The sequence below is a fragment of the Melospiza georgiana genome, chromosome 1, assembly GCF_028018845.1.
Source record: "Melospiza georgiana isolate bMelGeo1 chromosome 1, bMelGeo1.pri, whole genome shotgun sequence".
NCBI lineage: Eukaryota > Metazoa > Chordata > Aves > Passeriformes > Passerellidae > Melospiza > Melospiza georgiana.
In genome coordinates this window covers 29285141-29310027 of record NC_080430.1, presented here as the reverse complement: position 1 = coordinate 29310027, position 24887 = coordinate 29285141, and the positions used below count along the sequence as shown (strand labels likewise).

Here is a 24887-nt window from a genome sequence, read left to right as displayed (position 1 = left end):
ATGTTAATATCAAAATTTATTTTCATCCAGCTCTATGTTTGAGGGACATGTGGACAGTGCACAGAGATGCATTTAACCTGTGTGTTTACTTTCTTTATATAACCTGAATGTCTCAAACACCTTAAACCAGAGTGTTCTACAGCCATTTAAATGTTTTAGGGATGTGCAAGAAATAGTGTGGCTGTTTAAAGGAAAGTTCCTTGTGCAAGGCACTAAGTTTGGAGAGATTTTAAACTGTTAAAAAATCAAGCAGCTGAAGGCAGAACAACTGTGGCAGTGATTTTCAACCTGTGGGTATTGAAGAAAAGAAGACAATACTGAGTCTTACCTTGTCTGCAACAATGTTGTCATTGATTCTTCAGATTTAACACTTACTCCACTGAATATTTTTTTAAGATAGCCTAAGAGAATAGCAGAAGAGGGAAAGTTAGTTCATGACTGCATAACCATTCTAACTTAATACTTTAAAAGCCTCATAATACTATTAAACACCTTAAAATGGTTGTAAATAGCATGATGAAGACCTTACATATGATCATTAAGTTTATCATGGAGAAGAATCTTGTGTATTGTAGATGGATTCTTCTGAAGAGTTTATAATGCAGTTACATTCCTCAATATAGTTGAAGTTGGATTCTATAAATGATGGCAAGCACAATTAAAACTAAAAGGGATGTTTTCATTGGTTATTATTTAGATATTTTTTGGAAACTATATGTTGCCAGTAAAATACTTTGTATGGCTGTTTCTCTGTTTTTGTGGGAGGTATGTGTTGTGTATGTTGCAAGTGAACACCCACATTACATAGTGTGGTAAACATAGCATTTGGTTATTTTTTCCAGAGAAAAAGAATTTCTCTTCATCAGTTTGTCTGGTTTTGTTTGTTTGTTTGGGGGAGGTGGGGGATAATTTGCTTGGGTTTTTGTTGGTATTTTTTCAGCACACTTTCAGTGCTGAAAGTTCACTGTGGTTTATATATATCCTTATCAAGGTACTATTAGTGGGGCAGGGGAAAGGGATCGTTCTTCATCCTTCTTAAAAGCACAAGGATAGCTTTACTGGATGAAAGTCTGTCTGGACTAGCATGATGTCCCCAGTGATTATCAAGAAAAGAATAGAAGAATAGGCTGAGGATGTCCAGAGTGTTCCTTCAGGTTCCAACACTCTCTACACATTTATTATTTTACAGCTATCGGAGATAGGCCTGTTTCATTTTGAAGATGGAAGAATTCTAGTGTGCTCTTATTTTTTATGTTCCCTCTTTTTTTGTCCTCTTTTTCCAGTTCTGCTGTAATCAGTTGGAAAATCCAAAAAAGCTCTGCATGTTATTGAGAATGCAAGTATACCAGGGATCTATACAATGAAACATGTTGTTTTAATCTGAATTTTTTTCTGAATCTTTTTATTTTTGAATGCTGTCAGGCACTGAGCTGATCTTTTCTGATTATAATTCAAATTTTTATTATGTTTCTGAGTGGTAATTCATCAGTGATGAGCTCACTGGTCATCACTTTAAGTGTATTGCTACGATTTTTTTAATGTATATTACTTTAGATTTGTCAATGCTGAGGTATATAAATCTATTCCAGTGGGAAGTGGAGGACAGCATTAGCAAGCAAGAGAAAGGACAATCAGACTATTAGAGGATTTAGTACCTATATGATACCTAAATTCTGTGTCAACTCTCTAAATCTTTTCCTGTACCTACCCTTAAAAACGTTTTTGTGCCTGTGTTAAATATTTTATTGGTACGGCTATAATAAAAACTAGAATAAATCCATTGGAAAAGGGCTGTTTTTCTTTGTGAATAATACATGGTGAACTTAAATTTTTTTTAAAATATACCCTATGCAACAATATAATGTGTCACACATCTTGCATAAATTTACTCATTTAAAGAATTATTAAAACCAAAAATATTTTAAAAATATTTTTGGAAGTTTACTTTTTTTTGCTTTTCTGTGTTTTCCAATCTTCTAATCTTAATATAATACAAAATATTCTGCTGCCTAGTCCATAAATACTTGGACTTTGTTAGTTTAGAACATGGGTGTATTTATATAAGTGTGCATGCCTTCTATATAAATTTCTATTGACTACATGCTGAATATGGCAGCAAATATTCATTGCAGTTATGAATGTTATTAAATTTGTAGCTGTCAGAATCCATCTGACAGTTTAGTTACTTACAGGAATTGCACTTTGAAGTGGTAGCTAGAAAACAGTTCTGACCCAAGTGATTAACCCTGGCTGGGGTCACATTAGAGCTGAATGAAGCCCAGTACAAGATAAATGTTTTTATTTCTCTCATATGCCCAACAGAAATCAGCTCTGTAACTGGGGCTATGTGTGTATGCATTACTACTAAATATTTGGCATTATATTGCAATATTTCTGTGATTATTTTTTCAAAAATCAACATCACCATGGTCATCCTCTTTTTATATAGCAGTGGGAACGTGGAGTTGGCATTGGTCACATGGAGCATTTTGCCTGGTCATTTACAGCTGAGGAAACATGTCATTAGATGCCTCATGCAGATTGGGGTTCACTGAGCCTCAGTTTTGCACACCCTTATCAGAAGCCATAGAATGTCTCTATGAAGTCTAAAACATAACCTAAGATTTATAATACAAGACTAGGTCATTAAAAAATAATGTTACAAGAAGAGAGGACCAAATCCTCAGATAATTTTAGTTTAGAATAAAATCTAATATTGAGTCTGTCTGCTTTGTGTGCTCATCTATGAAGATACTTAAGCAAAGCTGTTACTGTCATAATTTTTTAAGGTGTCATATTTTAAATACCAAAGAAGGTGTAAACAACATCACATCTTAATTTTTAAGTGTGACTGTTCACACTGGGAGGCTGTTTCCAAGGATTGTACTTCTGTGAATTTGATGATCACACTTAATTGAAAACAATATATTTCACACAAATTATTCTGTATGAACTACTCATCATTATTTATAATGCTTGTAAATAATAATGCTTCTAAAGTATATAGCTTGGAATGACATCATTTTTTAATCCTTTTAGTAAAAGTTGCAGTTCTATGACATGTTATCTAAATCTAAAAGAAATATTGTCTGGTAGTTCATAGTCTGAAGTAATGAGATAGACCTGTGCCTCTTGTTAGGTGTACAGTAAAAAAAATTGCATTACAAAGAAATCAAGGCAATTTGAGCTCAGGAAGATATGTCTTAGTAAAACCTATTGAAAAGTTTCTGGACTAGTAAAATTAATGAATACCGAATGCTGTCAGATGACTGTATTAGTCTGTGGATCTGAACTTAAGAGGATAAATATGATAAAGCAAGCCAATGGTAAATGAGGAAGACTGATGCTGTCAGATGCCTGTTCCTACTCCTTTTAAAGTTTACTTATTCTAAATATACTGAGATATGTGCAAGTTTTGATTAAAAACTTCTAAAATTTTGATGAAAAAAGGATGTATAGTTTAAAATCAGTGCACCATAATTCTTACTATTGAGGTGTGACCTTTGGTGTTGTGAGTTTATTTTCTGTGTGTTTTCTCTAAGCTGTATTTGTGTCATTTCCCTTGCAGCAGATGCATTGAAGGCAAATGCAGATAGCTTCTAACATGCTCGTACCTTGAGGGAGTTAGATTACCTGCCTCTGGAGCTAGAACTTTTTAATTATTCTTCTGTTTGTCTTGACCTTGCTATATTGAAACTGCTTACAATTCTGTTTTCTAGAAATTTGTAAAATATATACATTAATTCTTAGAGAACTAAAATTTCAGTTATCTGTCTCAGATACAGCCCTCTGTCCTAGACCACTGTTGTTTCGGTAGACTGCTCTACATTGCTAATTAGCTGTGCATCATATGATAGGTTTTTTCTGTTGTATAGATGCTATGGTGGCAACAGTCTTAGAAATATGAAAAAACATACCAATATAATCTAGAGAATTCTTTAGTAACAATTATATAGTTCTCATGCTGCATTAACGTACATATTCAGTCATACATAGAACTAGGTCTTTAAAATCCCAGTCTCTATGTGCAAGCCTTTTCCTACACCATAGAATCAAAGAGTCAGTGAAATTTGCATCAGATGAGCTCAGCTCAGAGTTGAGCTTATTCACCTTCCCTTATTGTCCCTTCTTTTTTATAATATTTTGTAAGAAATACTTGTGACATTTCCTCAAACAGACCACCAGAAGAGCAGCTGAAGAAAGTTGTAACTGTGTCTGTCTTGTAGTGCATCTTACCTCCTCTGACGGCCCCTACAGCCCTGGTTTCTACATCTCTGCTGCTGTCTCCTCCATTTCCATGTCCTTGAGCTGTTCCTGTGTTTCTTTTCCACTGGATGTTGATAATGCACTTGGGAGATTAGGAACTGTGAAAGTGGGACCTGCTTGGGGTCCCTTCAAATGGTGATAAGGTACTGCTAGTTATGACTGTGATGGAGGCAACTACAGCAGAGAGAAACTGGATTTCTATCTTCATGTCAGCTGTTTTGTGGGGTTTTTTGGTGGTTTTTGTTTTGTGAGGTTTTGTTTTTTTTTTTTAGTTTGTTTGTTTTATAATGTGCATGTGTTGTTTTTTGTTTCTTTCATGGTTTTTTGGTTTTGATGAGGTTAGTTTATTTGGCTGTGAGTGTGTGTTTGTCACAAGACTGGGGGAAGCTGGCATGTTTAGGAAACGAAGGAGTAAAAATGAAAAGAGTACAATATTTTTTTCCTGAATAATTATTGCCGTGCAGAGTAGGTGAGAGCTTCCCCCGCCACCCCGCTCTTCAGAAATGGAATTCCAGTAAAACTTGAGAATGCTTTTATGTGTTTGACCTAACTGTAATTTTAAAATTTCTACATCTACTTTGATTTGTACAGACTTGATACAGGGGATAGTGAGTTTGCTGGTATCCTTTTACCGGTGGACAGTCACTGCCTAGATTGTCTCATAAGACACTGCCACATTGATTTACATTTTCCTTCAGTGTGGATCAGCTTTATTTCCATAGCAAAATATTTATTTCTTTACTTGGGATGATTACAGCAGTTAGTGATATGTGAAGAGTCATTCTCCTTTCCTATTTACTGAGTGCTGTGGCTAAAATTTAGCAGTGTGTAAAAGTGAGCAGCTCGTAGGCAAAGATGCTTAGAGTTGAATGAGTCTTTTCTTTTCAAATGAAGGAATGGACTGCATTATTTGTATGCATTGCACTCTGAGGGTTGCTTTTTAGACACCCAAAGGGCTACTGCTAAGGGTGGTTGTGAGAGAAGAAAACAGATTGGCTGCCAGAGCAAAGCAGAAGTAAAAGTTTGCACAAAGAATCAGACACAATCAAATATATTCTGTCATTTTTTTCCCCTACTTTTGTGTGTGTATGTGTGAGAGAGATGTTTAGAGCCACTTTCTTGATGGGTTAAAACCCAGTGATAAATGGTTGTGTGTTTGGGAGATACTCTGGAAATGCTATTGGGTTTTTCAAAAGCCTGTTGACCTGAGTGGAATTGTGGTGATCACGCCTTGCTCATCAGAGAAGGAGCACTGCATCTACTGGTGGTTCCTCTTGAATCACAAGAATGCAAGAACAGAAGGAGGAATATTCAAGAAGGTCACACTCCTCCTGAAGGGTGAAAGGAGCCAGGACTGCTGTGTGTGAGGCCATGTGGCTTTGGAATGGGTAGAGCAAGGAATCCTTGAGGGCATAAACTCAATCCCTAGGGAATTCCAGAGCCCAAGAGGAGCAAACAAACTATTGTGGTGAGGGAGCAGCATCCAGTTAGAGAGATGTGAAGTGATGCTCAGAGGAAAGAAGCATAGTGGTATCAAGGATAAATTAGAGGCTCTCATGTCTGGAAGGTGTCAAGGGGATAAAAGGTTCTTTGGCAAGGGAAGGAAAGATGTGTCTTCATGTTGATGTTGCAATTACTGGGATTTCATATGAAGTTGTTTGAAATTTTTTATTATGTATTGCATGTCTTTTATTTTAATTGCTAGTATCCCCGTTTGGACATATTTTGACAGGCACATCATCTGCATGACTAAAGCCATTCTAAATATGAAAAAGAAATGCTGCCTTACATCATTCATATTCAAAAAAAAGTAAACCAGGCCAGTCCCAAACCCAGATCATCCCTGTGAAGTGGTGTTACAAAGCTAGGAGGATGGGAGGTAGATTCAATATACATGTGGGGTATTTTAGAATTACTATTTATATCTATAAAATTTGCCTAACAACTACTGATAATCTAAGAACATTGGCTGTGCTATGAAAAGATTGGAATTATTAGATAACAGCCATTTAATGAAGTTCATAGGAACTTTTGTTCTTTTTGTAAATGAGACATGAGATAACATGAAGCTGTACTGATGCAGAAGGTTATTGTTCTTTTGAAAGGGGTTTTAGATGACTTCATCAGGGAATTTCTGGGCATGTTCCTCTGTGTATCTGTTACAAAGTAACAGATCTGGTGCAGTGTAAATAAGGATAGTATGATTCTTTATATGAAGCATTTGTTTATATAATCAGAAATCTGAACTTTGTGCATACTTTGGTGTTCTACAGAGATCTCATTTTCAAAAGTAACCAAAGAAGCAAAGTCATAGTCTTCTTGCAGCATTAAAATTTATAGTTGCACTTTGTGTCAGAGAAATAGTCTTAAAAGAGAGTAAACAATAACAAGAGGTGACAATATGTTTTCCTTTCTTGATGTTCTGTAGAGCAGGTGAAGTGCATTTAAGGTATTTGGCATGGTGAAATTTGTTCACAGTATTGACACAGGCTACAATGATTTTCCCACTCTTCCCCCAGTCCATGGGCCTTTGTGTGGCTGTGTCATCTGCACTGTTTGCTGTGTCTCTTGTGTAAGAACTAAGATGGCACTGGTGAAATGTGGGGTGGTGTTAGACTGTCAGATCCCAAACTCTTTGCTCGTGGCCTTTGTGCGTCTCCAGGACTGTGGCTCCTGGGCTGCTTTCTTTTTGTGACATGAATGCTGCTGTGATGCTGCTGCCACAGCATCTCAGCGGGGGGAAGGGAAGGGAAGGGAAGGGAAGGGAAGGGAAGGGAAGGGAAGGGAAGGGAAGGGAAGGGAAGGGAAGGGAAGGGAAGGGAAGGGAAGGGAAGGGAAGGGAAGGGAAGGGAAGGGAAGGGAAGGGAAGGGAAGCAGCAGGACTCATCTCCTGGGGAAGCTGGGGCTCCCATGCTGCCCTGCATCGTGGGGATCATTCCCGCTCTGCAGCCACGGAGCTCTTTCCCTTATGTTACAGTCAGTCCATGAACCCTTCTCAGCCATTTGGGAATCGATGAATATTAAGGGCATAACTTAGTGGTAATGTTGCAGCTTTCTAAATTTTTCAGAATATTTTTCATGAAAAGTATTTAAGCTAGGTAGAAAAAGTATTTTGGGACATGTTCCATTTATTTTTTAAGACTATCCTCCACAGAAGTCACTGGAGAGTTTTTAAAACAGATGGCATGATGTGGACCATTGTAATGCAATTTTCTTTGGAAAATTCTTTGTCTCAGGGCAAATTTACCACAAATGGAGCAATCGTGATGTCCCATAAAAGAGAAGATGTGTTTTTGCAACATTTGATAGATCTGAAAAGTATGCATAACTCTGCCAAGCAAGCAAGCCTGCTATTTTCAGTAAAATGTTTTGGGGCTTTTGGAATATTTTGAAAATGCTAGTACAGTAACTGCTCTGAGCATTCAGGAATATTTAGTACAACCAAAATTTTAAACATCAGTAAATATAGTATTATCTGAAATTGTGACTGTCAAGAAGACGTGTTTGATCTTTCTCCCCTAGAATTTTTGGCAAAACAAGAATACATTTTTTGTTAATACAGTTTACTGGAACATTTTATTCCATATGTATAGATTTTAAGGCCATAAAGCAAAGAAATACTGCATAACAACAAAATAGCAATACTATAGAATAATCTTTCTGATTCAAAAATAATCAGTGGATTTACCTCAACTACTATCTGTGCTTGGATTTAGTAATTAATTAAGCAACTGCTACAAAGGAGATCTGCTGCTTGTATTTTTGATACTTGTTATTAAAAAGGCTAGATAAATTTTTTGAATAATTAAAGTAGGGATGAAATATGCAAAAGTACACAAAATTATACTTATTTTGATCAGAATATTCTGATGTGTCTATATAGAAATACTTATTTTCATAATTTCACCTGTATCATAGGTAGGTTTCTAAACACTAACAATGTCAGGATAACAGTTATGTTCAATAAAGTTACCTTGAATAAAAGTGAAAATAGGAAGCATAAACATATGATGTATATGTATTTACAACAGTCTATTTTACAGTGAATTTTTAGGTATACTAAATCAATGTTTTTAATTCTTCTAACATGCCAGAAGAAATAACTTTCTTATTTTAGTTGTGCCAATTTAGGAAATGTAAGCTAAACCTAGTGATGCAGTTTGTGCCTGGGAACCTTGAGAACTGGAAACTGCTAGCAAACATTAGACATCTGTAGTAATCTCTTGAATAATCTTTTGTTTTGTGTATCTAAGAAGGCCAAAATCTGAAAAAGGATGAATACACTGAGTACTCCTTTGCTTCCAAAAGCAGAGGATTTGGGTTTTGCAGTTCTGTATTCCAAGCATCAACAGCTTTCATAATTTCTGTTTACTCTTCTTCAGGTACAAACCTATTCTTCCCTCGCAGGGAACAGAGCACAGCAGTTGAGATTCAAAACAGAGTGATCTGTATTTCTGTATTTGGTTTTGGCACATTGTTCAGAATCTCCATCTTCCTTTTCTTTAGGGTGCTTTTACTGGGATGAACGAGTGGATACATTGGGAGAGTTTCTGGTCCTTGGGGTGCAGGCTCAGCCCTGGGCACCTCCCCCAGCCCCATTTTGCTCTAAGGGATGGAGCTGCTGGACCTGGATGGGAGCTGTGACGTTTTCTAACCAGGGGCCCAGCATGGGTGACTGCAAAGCCAGGACCCTGAAGCAAACCACAGTATAAACCTCAAGTAATCTAAAAAGAGCCCCAGATTTCTTGGAGTGGTGCTATTGTTGTGTATATGTAGTTAAATCTGTAAATGACAAGGTTTCATCATAAGTATCTACCTCCATTGAACTACTTCATGTGTTAATTAATGGTGTATTAACTAAAGCTAACTGTACGTGAGAGACAGGGAATTTTAATTAAAATTCTGAGGCTTGGTTAATTAAATATCCATGATAATTTTTATAATCTACAGCTCTATTTAAGTTATTAAATACATTTTTTATGCATTTAGACTTAAATTTACCAGTTCCAACTTGGTATGATAGACAAAAATAAGTCTGTTAAGAAGTACGACTGTTCTATTGCATAAACTGGCATGATGTATGTGTTTAAATATATTCAGTTAGAAATCTCAGTTCAGTTCCTGACTTTTCCATACTTGCTTCCTTTGTGATAGCAAGCAAATTATTTAAGAACAAATGCTTCATTCAGTGTTCCTAGTGACTTTGAAATTCAATAAGTAATGCCAGCTGAGATCTAGTAATGTGTTAAAAAGCAAAATTTTAGAAATTTCAGTTCTTAACTTCATTTCTGTAAATTGGAGTATTTCTCTCCTTTTTTTTATTTTCTATTCTTAGCTCTTAAAAAAAAGTTGGTCTGTACCATTGTTCTGTTTGTGCTATAGTCACAGAATCCTACAATGGTTTGGGTTGGAATGGATCTTATAGGCCATGTAGTTTCAAACCCCCAACCCCCAGCTCCCCAGCCATTGTTAAGGACACCTTCCACCAGACCAAGTTGCTCAAACCCAATCCGACCTGACCCTGAATTTTTCTAGGAATGAGGCATCCATCACCTCTCTGGGCAACATGTTCCAGTGCTTCACCACTCACGCTGGGAGAAATTTCTTTCCAATATCTAACCTAAACCCCCCTCTGTCAGTTTAAGGTTCCCCTATCGCTACCTGCACTTGTAAAAACTCATCTTTCTTGTAGGACCCCTTTAGTTACTGAAATGCTGCTGCATGGTTTCCCTGGAGCCTTCTTTACCCAACAACCCCAACTTTCCCTGTCTTCACAGGGGAGGGGCTTCAGCCCTCTGATAATCTTAGTGTCCATTTTCTGGACTCACTCCAGCAGGTCCATGTGCATTTTTGGGGGTTCAGATCAGGATGTGGCACAGCAGGGGCAGAATCTCCTCCCTTGCCATGCTGGCCACGCTGCTTTGGATGCAGCCCAGGATACAGTTGGCTTTCTGGGCTGCAGGTGCACTTTGTTGGGTCATGTTGTGCTGCTTGTCCTTGGGTATCCCAGGTCTTTCTCCCCATGGCTGCTCTCAATCCATTCTCTGCCCAGCCTGTATTTGTGCTTGGAACTGCCCTGACCTGGCTTTGGGACCTTGTACTTGGTCTGGTTGAATTTTATGAGGTTTGCATGGACTCACCACATAAGCCTTTCAAAGTCCCCCTGGATGTCATTTCTCCCCTCCAGTGAGTAAATCTTATCTCAGTTTCTGCTTTGATAATGCAAGCACAAAACTTCTAATTATGTTGTTGTTATTCCTTGACATTTTTCATCTGTTCCATTGGTCTATCCAGGTTGTAAAGAATGAGCAGAAAAACGAAGTGTGTTTGGGCCCTGGATGTCAGAGTGCAGATGCTGTAGTTTGGGTCAAAAAAGGAATAGGTTCCCCAGGCTGCATAATTCCACTTGCCCAGTTCATTTTAACTCTGGGATTTCTGTCTACAGTCTAAGCAGCTAAGTGTAAACAATAGTACCTCAAATTCTGAATCACAGATTTGTATGGATCACCTGAGAGTGGATCGCCTTTCTTGGTGGTGCTTTTTATTTGTTTGCTTTTTCTTCTTGCAGCTGGTAGTAATTTTTTTTTGGGTGAAACACCCCATGTTACATGGCATGCCTCAAATGAGAAAACAGTCTTAATGTCTTAATTTACTGCAAGTATAAGCAAGACCTCTTAATTATAAAAGTTACTTGGGTACAGCAAAATCGGTTCTGTAAATGTGCATTGGAACATATAAGCAAGTGTATCCTATATTTTTGAGAATGGAGAATTTATGAGGCTTTAGATGATCTTTGGTGAAGGTTCTCAGAAGATAAAACTTCTGTTTCGTGAGGAAATATAACTTTATCATTCAAAATACAGCCTTTGGAAAAAGAACTTCTTATGAATTGATTTTTAAATAGCAAATTTAAATAGAATATTTTTCTCTTTCTTTTTTTTTTAGTGACTTGAGCTGTACCAAAATGGGATGATATTAGTAAACTGAGTGACTTACAGATAACATAGCTGTGATATTCTTGTGATACAAAGAGGGTATAAGTAGAGCAAACTCTCTTAGGCTTATTTCATATGTAGAAGGATTCAATTGTTTATATTTCAATACAGGGCATGTGAATAGAATGACTCATAAATAACAAATCACTTAATAAACAGATATTCTTCACTGTGAGGCTGGTGAGGCACTGGAACTGGTGTGGCTCTGGAGGCTGCCCAGACAAGTTGTGGATGCTCCATCTCTGGGGGTGTTCAAGGGCAGGTTGGATGGGGCTCTGTGAAACCTGGTCTAGTGAAAGGTGTCCCTGCCCTTGCCAGGGGTGTTGGAACTGGATGATCTTTAGGGCCCCTTCCAACCCAAACCATTCTGTGACTCTGATTTCTATGAACGTGTTTTTAAAGTTCACACATTCTCCAGTTGATGGCAGTGAGTTTTACATGCCTGTTGGTAAGAGTAGACAGCACAAGGAACTTTGGAAAATTTCTTTGTTTGAAAACTTCCACGGATCGAATCAGAAAGGTAGAAAAGAGAAGATTTCTTAATCCCTAAAAAATCTGCTTTTTAAAAAAATTGTTTTTATATTCCTGTCTTGCAAGATTTCAATGGAATTCAAGCTCTGTAATATAAATATTTCATATGCAACCTTCTCATAAAGAATTTAGACCTTTAGTGATAACTTTGTAGGAGTAGATGGAAGAACTGTTACAATAGTTGTGAAGTACATACTGAGCTATACAAAGCAAATGTAAGGTGAAGAGGTTGAAAACCAATTTGAGATGAAATGGGACTTAAAAAGCTTGTGCCTATTCATAATTTACAAGTTTTTTCTTGGTAGTTTCTCTTTAGTAATACAAAGCTGAGCATAAATATTGCGTGTAATTTTGCTATATTCAGGATCATATTGAAGTTCTACAGGATCATTTGCTAAACTGTTTTAGTGTTCAGTGCAAAACAAATCTTAAACATTTCTGTTTGAGACACCTTTGTTTTAGTGAGTAGACCTTCGGTTGGCTTAAGGTAGTTACACAGGTATGTTCTAAAAGTTAAGTTTTAGGATCATAAATTTGGAAGCAAGGGAAACAACTAAGAAGGACTTGAACACCTGACTTGCAACGCACCAGTTGTGGTACATTCATCCCAGTGTTTTGGCTGAGAAATCAACAAAACCAGCAGAAGTGATTGCAGGTTGATGGCAGAAATAGATAGAAATAGTGCAATAGATACAGGTTTGCAATTGTTTACAATTAGTGCTGCTTCTATTCAAGTTAATAATATAAATTCATGGAGGCAGTACATCTCTAGTTAGTATTACCAGGAATGGTAGTGCTCTTACCTGATACTTCTGTTCTGTGTGGGAGTGGAATCCAAGAGATTTAATCATGTAATTATTCCTCATATAGAAGCACAAATCTAGTGTTATCCAGTTGCCATCCATTTTATTATGCTTTTTTCCTTGTCATTGAAAAGGAATTTTTCAACAATTTAAGCACAGAAACAACAATGAATCATTGAGTTTCTTTTTCTGTTTGTGTATTTATTCTACTTTCCTCACTTTATTACCCTTTTTGATTTCTGGCTTTTCATTAGTTATAATATACTAATATATAAGCTGTTTTGATGTAAAGCTTAAAAATATATTCGAAATAGACTAAATGTTTAATTCCTCAGTAGATGTATTTAGTTATTTACTTTGAAAGAAAAGGAAATGTATAAAACATTATTTATGTTTTGCTTTTTAAAACTCTGTTAAAAATGAATTGCGCAAATATGATTAATGGTTTACATGATGATGTTTATGATTCAGAAGTAAACATATAGATGATTTTTAGTTTGTGGCAAATACAGTAATAGCAAAAAAAGGCAGACTTGCACTGTAAAAGTGTTCCAGCATGAAGAATATTTAGTAATTGTTTGACTCTTGACTACAATTTGTGGATAGGATTAAAACTCCCTTGGGCAAAATTGTGTGGGTCCTCAGGGGAATTGCAGATGATGAGGAAACACAAGCATCAACATTCAGCAAAGTCAGGGGAAATTGTTTCACATTTCAAGCTAAAGTCTTACTGAGCAGGTTCAGATTTTTTTATCCAACAGCTGCACTGTTAAGTGGAGTGGCTCACTGGAGTAAAAAGATTCTTCCCACGTGTTTATCCTGTGTCTCGTTTCAGGGCTATTTAGGTGTGGTTTATTACTGCATCTAAGCAGGTTGTTCGCAAGTTTCTCAACCCTGTAGGAAAAAGGAAGTGGAATGTAGCAAAACTGGGCATTTGTCTTCCCAGGCTGGTGCAGACAGGCTATGCTGTTGCCCTCAAGATGTCAGGAGGGGCAAAGTCCCACCAGTGTCCTCCCAGGATGTATTTAGCAGTCTATAGACAGAGCAAGCAAAACTCCAGCCAAATTCTGAAGGGCTGTGTGTGTACGTTCCAGACCTCAACAGGATACCAGCTACCCTTTTCTCTGAACCATATAATAATGTGCCAAAAGTTAAAATTGATCTTAACCTTCACTTAGCTTGAAGTTTCCTGCATCTGTTCTGAGACCCGAGCAAAGGTTTTTTCTGAAAGCTTCATGTATTAGAAAATACTTCTTTCTGCCATTCCAACTCTTCTATCTGTAGAGAATCATACATGCAGTTCCAGTGATTTCAGTGTCAAGGACTGCTGTGTAAAAACACAAGCTGAATCTATGGGGAATTAATTGCCACACTTAAAGAGAGAAAATAATTAGGTAGAATTCCAGAGAAAAACATGCTAGAAAAAGAGAACAGAAATGCAGAGACTCTCAAGAGAAATAATATATTTAAAATGCAAGCCTAATGTAAGCTAGTTCTGACAAAGGATTCCCAAAGGAAAAAGGAGACAGGATCAACTTTTTTTCTTCTTCCCTTTAAGATGGGAAAAGCACCGAGAAACTCAAATTAACAAAAGTAAGCTTTCATATTGAAAACGGAACATCATGGAAAAAGAACACAATTTTGTGTTTTGTATAAAACAGTTTTGTATATAAAACTGTTTTATACAGTTTTGTATAAAACTTTAATTATGTACCTTTGCCAATTAATAGTGAAATCAGATACCAGTTTTTATTTGTTAAAAATTCTGTGGGAATATTGTCACTTTTAATTATAAAGGATTCTGAGATAAGTAATACACTGAAGTCAGTAGATGGAGGAGATAAATTTCACTGTTGCTTTCTCATACACCTCTGAAAAAAATCAGAACAGTTAACCATGAAGATGTAGGGTTTTCCTGTCTGAAAGTTGGAGCAATGTGTTAAAGTCTCTACATGTGTATGTCTGTCTGGGTGGGATGGACAAACAGCCAAACAAATGAAGGACCCTCAGTCAGAAAATGCACTCCCCTCTCTGACCAGATCTTAGTGTGTAGTTCTGCAAATGCCAGTCTCTGTCTCAGTTTACTCAATGGCAGTATATGAACTGCAGGGAAGACATTGAGGATATAAAAAGAGACTCAAGGTGTCTTTATGCTGTAGAAGGATGTGATGAGGCCAAGCTGCCTTTAAGTGATGGTTTCTGGTATTGAGAACTGAGGACCTGTGACAGCCTGGACTTGTGCATCCCTTGGATGCGTGCACAAGAGGTCAGGCAGAGGTGCAGAGCCTGCTCTGATGCTTGTGGTGCTGAGCCAGCTTGGATTTTCCCTTCTTGCTTTGTTTCAGTAAAGCTGCTCTCACTCATGCCTCACTCATGCTCTTGTGCATCGCCACGTCTAGTGTCAGTATGGACATGTCGTCAGAGCAAATTCTAGGAACATGCAAATGGCAATGCTCATTGATCCTTCACAAACTTGGATGTTATTGTCCTCTTAGAGCTGAATTTGAACGAGTCAGGAGTTTTCTGGGTGAATAGGGAATTGTACTTTGAGATACTGCTGCCACCACATTGTTTACTTTAGATGCAGATATGTGTCCTTGTAGGCAACTTTTGATAGCTGTCCTTTGATAACCCATTTGGTATCTCACTATCACTGAACTTTTTTATAGTAAAGCTAATGAAGACATACAGAACCATTTGTAGTTGTCTAGAAGGCCCCACGCTATCCCAGTGGAGAGTGACAGTGCCAGCTATTCATATCCCAGGACTGCAATAAGTTAATCAACTTCTCCATGCAGCCCTCTCCCCAGGGGAAAAAATAAACATGCCACATAATAGAAAATAACCTAGCATGAACTTCTCCTATGAAATTCTTTAACCTGCCTGCTAACTTATCTCTGTTCTCTGTACAGATTTCCTATTGATTAAATCAGGTTCGTATTTTCACAAGTTTTTGGTGAGGAATTCCATTGCCCTGTTCCCAGTTTATTTTAAAATTACACAAAGCATTTAAATGAGGACAACAGTTAACAAATCTTTTCCTCTGGTGCTGTGGAACATTTTTGTCACAAGACTAAAGAACATCTCTTCAAAGACTTATTTCCAAGCATGAAATAGGAATTTCTGCCCCAGGAAACTATGGATCATTGGAATTCTTTCCCAGTTAAAAAAGACCCTTTTCAGCTTTGCTCTCCTGTAATGCAATCACCCCTAGAGCACCTAAATATGGAGAGATTAATTAAATCAAATATTTAAACCAAAAAAAAAATCCCTTTAGTTTACTGACAACAAAAGTTAAAAAGTTAATTGTTAGGCAGAATTTAGAGGTCGCCCCATGAGAGGGTAGAGAGAAAAGAGGAAGAACGTGTGGCAGATATTAGTCAAAGACCTTAAGCTCTGTTTATATGCCCTCAAATACTTGTGGTGCTGGTTGTGGGGAGGTCTGTGTAGAGCTCATACCGAGGGAGGCACTTCTGGAGCTGGCTTTCCTGGGCAAGATGGCAGATGCAGACTTTGGAAGGCAGAGGCTGCCTCAGGATGTCTAATCCAGGATTTTGGAGGAGTTTCAGAGGATTTATAGAAGTAGTGGTGGGTGATGTGGAAAGAATTGTTTGAGAGACTGATTCATCCTCTCATCAGAGAGATTTATCTAGTGGACAGCCTAATGTGCTGTGTTCCACAGAATTTATTATAGATTACATAGATATACCTATAAAATCCAGGGCTTTCTGTTCCAGATTGCTTTTCTCTATTTATTAAAGAGTATCAGTCTAAGCTTTAGTGATTCAGACTTCTTTTAAAACTTTTAATATTGAAATAGTATGTTTTTTTTAAATTCACCAATTTCAAAATGCTACCAGCTGTCTAGAAATCTTTTTGTCTGAACAGTTTATTTTGTACTTCTGTCTGGGTCAATTTTTTTTCTCTCTTTTTTTCTTTTACCCCTCCTAGTTTTATTATGTTTTTAATTAGTCACTTACAAAATCATAATATTATTCAACGTGATCATTTAGTAATAAAAAAATGGTTCAAATTTTAGTAGCCTATGGAAAAATGTTCTTGTTTAGTCATAAAATATTACGAAGGATGAGTGACTCCTCAACTTTTCTTTTCCAATTTTTGCTTTTTAAATCTGTTGTTGTAAAATTTTTACTGAGACGTTTTTAACATTGGGAACAGTTCTATGACTCTCACTTGGAGGAGATTTTTGAATTATGTAGTACTTCTTTCATAAGCATGAAATAAATTCCAGTGGTGTGGGTTTGTTTTTTTTTTTTTGTTTTTTTTTTTTAGTTTATTCAACTGTATTATTTAAAGAAAGAAAAAAGACTTTATATACTTTTGATGAATCAGCAAAAGTATGTTGTGGTATTTCCTTGTCCCAGATTCTCCTCAGGTTTCGTTTATTTCAATATTTCTTTAATTGAAGAAATGCTGAGAAATTTGAATATTGTTCTTCTGACTCGGTAGGTAATTAATGTAACAACCTGGAAATAGCAAGCCTAACAGTTGCAAAATTTAAGATCAATCAGAAATTGCTGTAAATGAATTCATATGATGAAGTTAAGGTACATGGAGAGTGTCCTGGTTTTGGCTAGGATAGGGTTAGTTTTAAACTTAGTAGCTGGTGCAGAGCTGTGTTTTGGATTTACTATGAGAATGATGCTGATAACAGAGTGTTTAGTTGTTGCTAAGTAGTGCTCACCCCAAGTCAAGGACTTTTCAGTTTCCCATGCTCTGCCAGTGAGGAGCTGCACAAGGAGCAGGGAGGGAGCATGGCCAGGGCAGCTGGCCAGAGGGATATTCCATATCCTGGAATGTCATGCTGAGGGTATAAACTGGGAGGAATTGGCTGATTGCTGCTCAGGAGAGGCTGATTGGTTCTCAGGTGAGCAGTTGTACTGAGCATCACTTGTTTCTCTTGGGTTTTATTCCAAACTCTCCTTTTGGTATCTCCCTTTTTTTAACATCATTTTTCTTAACAACTTTGCTTCAAGTATTAAACTGCTCTTAAATGAGTCCTAACTGTACTCAGGGATGTTGCCATCTGTCATTCTGATTGGTTTTTATCAGTGCTCCATTTTTGTTGCTAATAATTTTTCCCTCTCACAAACTGTAGTATTGGTGAAATGTTTTCACAAAGATTCAAGCATTCTGCTTAGCATGGCACAATAGGGTTTGTGCTGCATGTCTTCTTAGTGTTTACTGATATATTCCATATAAATAATTCAAGAAAGAGAATTTGAGTAATTGCTTCTCTGAGGAATACAGTCCATATCTTTTGTATTAAAATTTAAATGGATGCCTTTACATGTCCCAGACTAGTACACCTGGGAATAAAGTAGTCAATAGAACAAATGTGCTTTTGAGTTGTGCTGGTCACTTCTTTAAAGGAAGAGGTTTTCAGCTTGGTACAGAAACGATCACTGATTTCAGTGTGTCAATGTTTGTAGTTTATATTTCAGAATTGTATTAATTTACATCAGTAAACATCTCTTACTAAATTGAAGAAAAAAAAGTGTACCACTAAAAAGACTCTATACTAAATTCAGTGCAAAAACAAGGGATGTTTTTATGTAAAATATGCAATATATGTAGGAAAAAACTGTTGTGTTTTGTTATGTGGCTTCATTTTTTTCTTTCATGCCATTAATCCGGCAGCAATTATAAGTAATTATGTTACTTCTGTATTTGAAAGTAAAGAAACCAGAATGGTGATTAGCAGATATTTTGGTAGAATTTCTTGCCCATCAGGCTCTTCATACTTAACTTTAAACCATGAAAATTTGGAGTATTTCTGACAGCAGAGACATTGTTCTCTACAAAGTATAAAATCAATTGCAGGAACGCTTACATATGTCTTGTATACCTGTACATAATACCTAAATTTCCAGGCAAGAAATTAATCACTGTTAACATGTTTTTTGGAAGAACAGAGGAAATTTTCAGGCATACACGTGTGTTACCTGACATGTAAACTTCTCTGGAAAACCCATTATGTCACCCACACTGAAAATCACAGGATCTAACTAACCATGGTGAAAATGTAGGACCCCCACTGAAGGAAATACCAAGCACATTCTGTACAGAAGAGTTCTTGATAGGCATAATTGCTGCAGCCTCCATAGCAAGTAGGGTATAAAATATTCTGTGTTATTTATTCCTATGTTTCAGGCAAAAATCATTAATCAGTTCTGTTATGGAAAGCTGGAGTTTCTGTGGAAGGAAACTTGCTATAGCTTCACCCTGTGCCCCTTCACGGAGTAACTGGCAGCTGTTGGACTGGTGTGTGGGGTGCACATTGTGGAAGGGCAGGTGGAAAGCAGAGCATGGCTGAGCAAGTCCACGAGCCCGTTTCTAGGCCGTTCTAAGTGTTCCTGTTATGGCAAACAGAAATCAGTCCCTTAAGGCATGCATTAAGATGAGTGTTGTGCTTTCTCACACGGCAGTGAGGTTGGACCTGCGAGGAAGCTCTCTTGCCTTTCAGGGAGTTGTGTTGGGTTGGTTGAGAACCTGGACGTGTCTCCATGGCCGAAGTTCGAAGCTGAAATTGTTGTTGTTGATCAGTTTTGTGGGACTAATGTAATTTATTTTGCCCTGAATGCTCTCCGAAAACTCATCTTACCTTACGGGGAGGACTGGATGAGGTGGAATGAGATTGAGTCGTGAGGTTGGCATATGGGGAATTTGCCTCTGTGGTTTTTTTCCTCCATCATATATTAATTTTTCTTTTGTCAGCCAGGCTTCTGAAGAACAGCTGAGGATTTTGGTGGCATGGGGAATTCCTGGAAATCTAAGTGGGTTAGCAATGTTGGCTGAATGCTAAGTAATTTGATTTGTATAGTTTTTAACAAAGCTTTGCTTCCTAGTTTGGATATGTGGCCTGGTAGGAATCCTGACAGAACACTTAATAAACTCTCAAATCCATAAAGGAAAACATGTTATAAAAAGGAGAGTGAAGTTCTAAGACTTATTATAGTCAGTGGCTAGAGGAGGAAGATTTTTTTTCTAATTCTTTTTGTGATTAAATAAATGGTTTGTTAATGTCATGTTTCTAGTTTCTCTTATTTGTAAGGCCTGCTTTGTGTCTGGCTGAGAGGGCTGTGAAGCTTGCCTAAGTGTATATTAACAAAATGTATGCACAAATCTGAGTTGCCCAGAATAGGTTGAACTCTTAGAGGATTGCTGGAAAGTTCCTACCTGACGTTGTATGTCTTTTAACTGTATCCTGTATTGTATTCTTCAAAGAAATTCATCTCTGCATGAACAGGTCAGATCACTGTGTGTGATCTGTTTAGAGCTGTTGATCTTTATTTTGCCTACCCGAATCCCATTTGATTTTTGTTGTAGTTAAAAATTCTTTTTTTCCCATGTGACAGTATTATTGTTGATACTACTTTCCTCTTCATATACTTATCTATAGGTTTCTCACTGCATAGCCTTCCTGAAGTACTTAAATAGCGCTAAAATAATGTGTAAGGAAGTGAATTTATATTAAACACTTGTGAAAAAGATAATACAAAACAGCTAATACTTTCTTTTACAGAAATTTGTATATTTGAATAGTATATAGGTGATCTTCAGTGTATGCCTTAACAAATAACACAAATATACATTGATGACCTTTGTCATCAACATCTGTATGCTGTTTGTTTTCTTATAACCGTGGTGTTATCTACATAAAATGGGGAAATGTCACTGTAAAGGTATAACTGTGAAAAACTGTGTAATGCAGGGATCTTTCCTTGTTTGGGACTCTGCAGCAGAACCTAACAGGAAACTGAAGAAAGGATGTATCTCGAAGGTTATTTTTCCTTTTGGTGAAATCTTGCCCAGTATGTGTCCTTGTGTTTCTGCATCACATATACTGAGGTGGAGTCAGGACCTGGCTGCAGTCCAGAGACCAGTGAGCCACCCTCAGAGGACTGCCTAACTCTCCTTTCCTGTTCCCAAATTACACTGGGATTAATTACATTAATTAGATCCAGTCTGTCCCGCACAGGCTTCCCTTTCTAGGGACAGAACTTGCATTTGAGAGTTGTCCAGAATAAAAATGTAACCTTAAATTCTGTTGTATGTTCCATGATAGCTGCTCTCTTAGGCACAAACTACTTCATCTTTCCTGTGAGCTGCCATGTCCATACTACTTCTCATTCAGGACATGTATGTTTTGTTACAACTCTGGTTCTTGGCTGTAGAGCCTGGGTGTCTGTTGTGGGGAAAGTATATCAGAATTGGTAATTTAGATCTATTTTCCCTGTTGATGAACTGTGTAGGCAACAAACTTTGTAGACAGTGGTCAACTAAACGTATTCCTTATGGATGGATTCATGGGACCAGAGTTTACAGCATCGTTACCTTGCTAGCTGTAGTAATTCTAGTGGAAAGCTGTTTATCACAAATATACATATTCAATAATCATGATCATCTGTAACTTCACAGTACTCAGCAATGTTAGCTTTTGTAGGTAATAACGCTAATGTAGTTAAGGATGATGTCAATAGTAAAACTGGATGAAATTGTGGTAGAAAATTTTGGTTAAATCAGTTATGCAAATACAATTTAAGAAATCAGTAAAATCTCATCAGTTGCCAAGCTTATAAAATATATATGCCTACTTGAAGGTACAAAACTGTCTTCAATACAATTTAGTCAACTGCCAGAAATGAAACATCTCTAATTTGATTAAAATGACTCAATTGACCATAGTTGTTTTTTCTTGAGATCAATAAAAGTATTGAAGTTCAGGGGAAAGAACGATATAAATAGCACATTTAGCTTTTGTAGTTTCTGACCTTTTTAAGGCACTGACGTTGATTTAGAGATTTGAGGGCTGATGTGCCTTGTACTTGACCAGTTTTATTCACATTAATGTTTCCTTTTCCATCCCAATCTCCATGCTTCTGTAAATTTTTGTTATTTTTTTCAATTATATTATACAATTGTATTATGTATTCGATCAGATTCTAGATCTTCCAAATCATCGTAGTTTTATTTTTTTAAAAGAGGAGATGAAGACCAGAGGAATCTCTTCTGGTACAAATTTTTTAAAGGCAAGACAGCTTTTATTGTACTTAGACACTTGCTCATGGTATAGTCCATGCATTCAAATTATTCACAAGGAAGGGTCTGAGAGCAATGAAAGCTCTGGGACTGAGTTGTCTTCCTTAGTGTCTGCATGAATTTCTTTGTCCAGTGATGAGACTCTATATATATAACAGGAGGAAAAAAAAGAAAAAGTGTTGTCTGATTAGGTTAATGTGAGGTTTTTTTAACCCATGCTTCTGTTCCTCGTAATTTTTTTGTTTTTCCTTTCTTTTCTCTCATGACTCCTTTCTCTGTTCTTTCTTAGCTACCAACATCTCCCTCCTTAGCACTCATTCCATTGCTGTGTTGGTCTCTTTTGGTCTGAATTTTTTGTAATTTAACCCTTATAAATGATACATTGCTAGACATAGGAAGAGATTCCACTTGCAGTCTAAATTTAGCTTTCTAGTCTAAACTGGTCCTCTAGGCAACCTCTGTAATCAGTAAAAGATAAATACCACAGAAGGCAATTCATCACATTTTAAGCTCATGTTGAAACTGGAAGGATTAATTGCTGCCTGGGCCACCTGTCTCTTTGTGATGATTAAAGGGAGCGCCTGAGATGACAATCTCAAATGAAGTACCTGGCTCTCAGATGGCTAAAATTAGAGGAAAAGCAGCCTACCTGATAATGCATTGCTGTCAGAGGGCAGAGGGTCTGTCCTACAGAGGTGGAAACTGCATAAAATTGGGATGAGAAGGCACCCACAATTTGATTTTTTTTCCCCCTGAACTGATTTGTGATGATACCAACAGTTATATTTGATTTTCACTCGTGACCAGCAATGCTGTGATGTTCTAGAAATCAAACCCCTACTATTTTGTTAGAATAGTTCATATTTGTATAGCTCTTATGTGAACTTCTCAGCAAACTTTAGAATCTATTTTATTTTGGCATGGAGAGTTAGAAGCTTTGTAGCATTTCTGATGAGGCCATGCAGTGCTGAATAACAACATAACTGGGTAAAAATCCAGTTACAGCAATTCAATTTTAAAATCATAAGGAACTAAGTTTACTGATAAGATAATATCTGCTATTTCAGTGGTTGTTTCTGAATCTGGAGCATCTCCATAAAGTGTGTCCAGATACATTTGATCATAAACTGTTGATAATTTTTTATGAATTCTGAACATAAGCACTTGGAATTAAAAAAAATAGTTTGGAAATACATATAAAACTATTTGCCGACAAATACGGTATGGAAATATTTTGAGCAAGACTGCATAGGAGAAAATATTTATTAGTTACATGTATTCCCACAGGAAAACTGGTATATCTTGGTATTTAGTGTTTTTTATCTTATTCTATTTGGTATTTATGCTGTATTTAATATTTGCTCTTTTAACAGTGCTGTAACTCGCCACTGAACCAACACATTTGGAACAGTTCATAGCACCAAAAACTTCATCCACGTGGACTGATGCCATCTTGGCACTCTCCAGACACTGTGAGCTGAAGTTAAACATCTTTATGGAGTTTATAACACCTGGGTCAAAAGGAATATTCTTCTGATACACAAGGAGCTCCCTTCCTGCCAGTATGACGAGCCAGGAGAAGTGGGTTAACCTTAGCCCTGGAGAGTTCTCTCAACTTCAGAAATATGCAGAATGTAAGTAATTTTAAAAATATTTCATTTTATGGCTAAATAAAAACAAATAGTATTTTGAATGTGGAATATAAAAATTTAGTGTTATTGATACTGTTCACAGCTTAGAAAGAACACACCCAGGTTTTACATTGATGATTCATTACTTTCAGAGACCATTGTGAAGAAAACTCTCTATTTCTTATTTTTATATGAATAATCTTGTTTGTTTGAAATTACATCACCAAATAAATAGTAAACATAATAGAGCAGTTATTTTTTTAACTCCTGGAAACGTTTAGTGCTTCCTGGGAACATATTTTCAAGTTATTTTTCTTTAATTTTTTCCAGTATCTGAATTTAAGATTTCTAATAGACATAGAAAGTTTTGTGTTTTTTTTTTTTCTATGCATTCTTATAACTTAGGCCTCAGTGCAACGTTTGCCTAAATGTTTGCCTTCCTTGTGGAGGAAAAAAGCATTTAAGATATTTCTTTACTTTTGGCTTCCCTTTGCTTCTCCAGCACTTCTTGCACACACAATAGTTCAGAGCCATTGTTTTAGTAGAACTGTTGGTGTCAGGGAAATTGTTTGAAGATGTTTGTGTTCAGGTTTCTGTGTACATTAAAGAAAAATATATTGTCTTTTAAGCTTCCTCTGCTCCTCTGTAATGAAGAGATGCTAGTTTTTGTGAAATGTGATAATTTTTTTTGTAAATAGTTCGATTTCTGAGGCAGTTAGGAAAAAAATGTTAATAATATATAATTTTTGTGTATAATACTAAAGGAATAAACCCTAGGTATGGACTTTAATTTGAATTTCTGGGCTATCCAGTTTAATTTAACTAAAGGACCAAATAACAATATCTTTAAGTGCATGATCTAAGACTTTAAAATGCAATTTTAAAAAAATCATACCAATATTTTTAAATTTGATATATTTTTATGTAACATGGTAAGATAAAAAAGGTTGTGACAACAGATATCTTTACTTATTACTTAATAATAATTAAATTTTATGGAATTTTGTAAAGCTTGAATATATATTTGCTTTGCTATTTCATTGTCTTTATTGAACTTGGAAAGGCAATGAACTGAAAATCACCAAATTTCATTTAGTGACTTGGTAGAGTTTGATTCAGTTTAAAAAAATAGTATTAATAAAAACCCTAACCAACAAAAGTCCTCAGTTTAAATAAAAATGCTCATTTTTCTCCAGCATGGAACTTTGGAAGTACCAGTGGCCCTCCTATGGGACAGAGGGCTGGTCTGGGTGTCAGAAGGTGACACTGTGGGGAGGTTTGACTTTGTGACAGGTGTCTGCCAACAAGTGGTGGTGGTGGGCACCCAGCTGTGCCTTGTGCTAAGGAGTGGGTTTCACTGCAGGACTTTGGAATAAGTAGGGAATTCATGGAGAGGTCATTTGTTTTGCATTTACCCTCTGATATGCATGTTTGTCATTTGCTCTGCCTTGGTGATTGGTCTAGAGATTTTACTTAATCTTACCTAAATTGTAATATTACTTTAACTGTTTAAGTTTTGAATTTAAAAAATACAGTGTTTATATATTCTATTCTAGTTTGCATCAAGCTGTAGTACTAGAGTATTGGAACAAAGAGTA

At 36.6% G+C, this 24887-nt stretch overlaps 1 protein-coding gene across 8 annotated transcripts in view; it reads left to right on the top strand.

Moving 5' to 3' along the window:
• Window positions 1-24887, top strand: part of DGKB (diacylglycerol kinase beta) — a 377398-nt gene that overhangs the window by 55420 nt on the left and 297091 nt on the right. For 7 of the 8 annotated variants that reach the window (XM_058024167.1, XM_058024175.1, XM_058024191.1 and 4 more), the window contains exon 2: window positions 23032-23292. In XM_058024167.1, coding sequence (XP_057880150.1) covers window positions 23223-23292 — 70 coding nt within the window. In that variant the 5' untranslated portion in view covers window positions 23032-23222. Of the gene's footprint in view, window positions 1-8967; window positions 8986-23031; window positions 23293-24887 lie in introns of those variants that run through there. The other variant, XM_058024184.1, reaches the window with a different exon arrangement.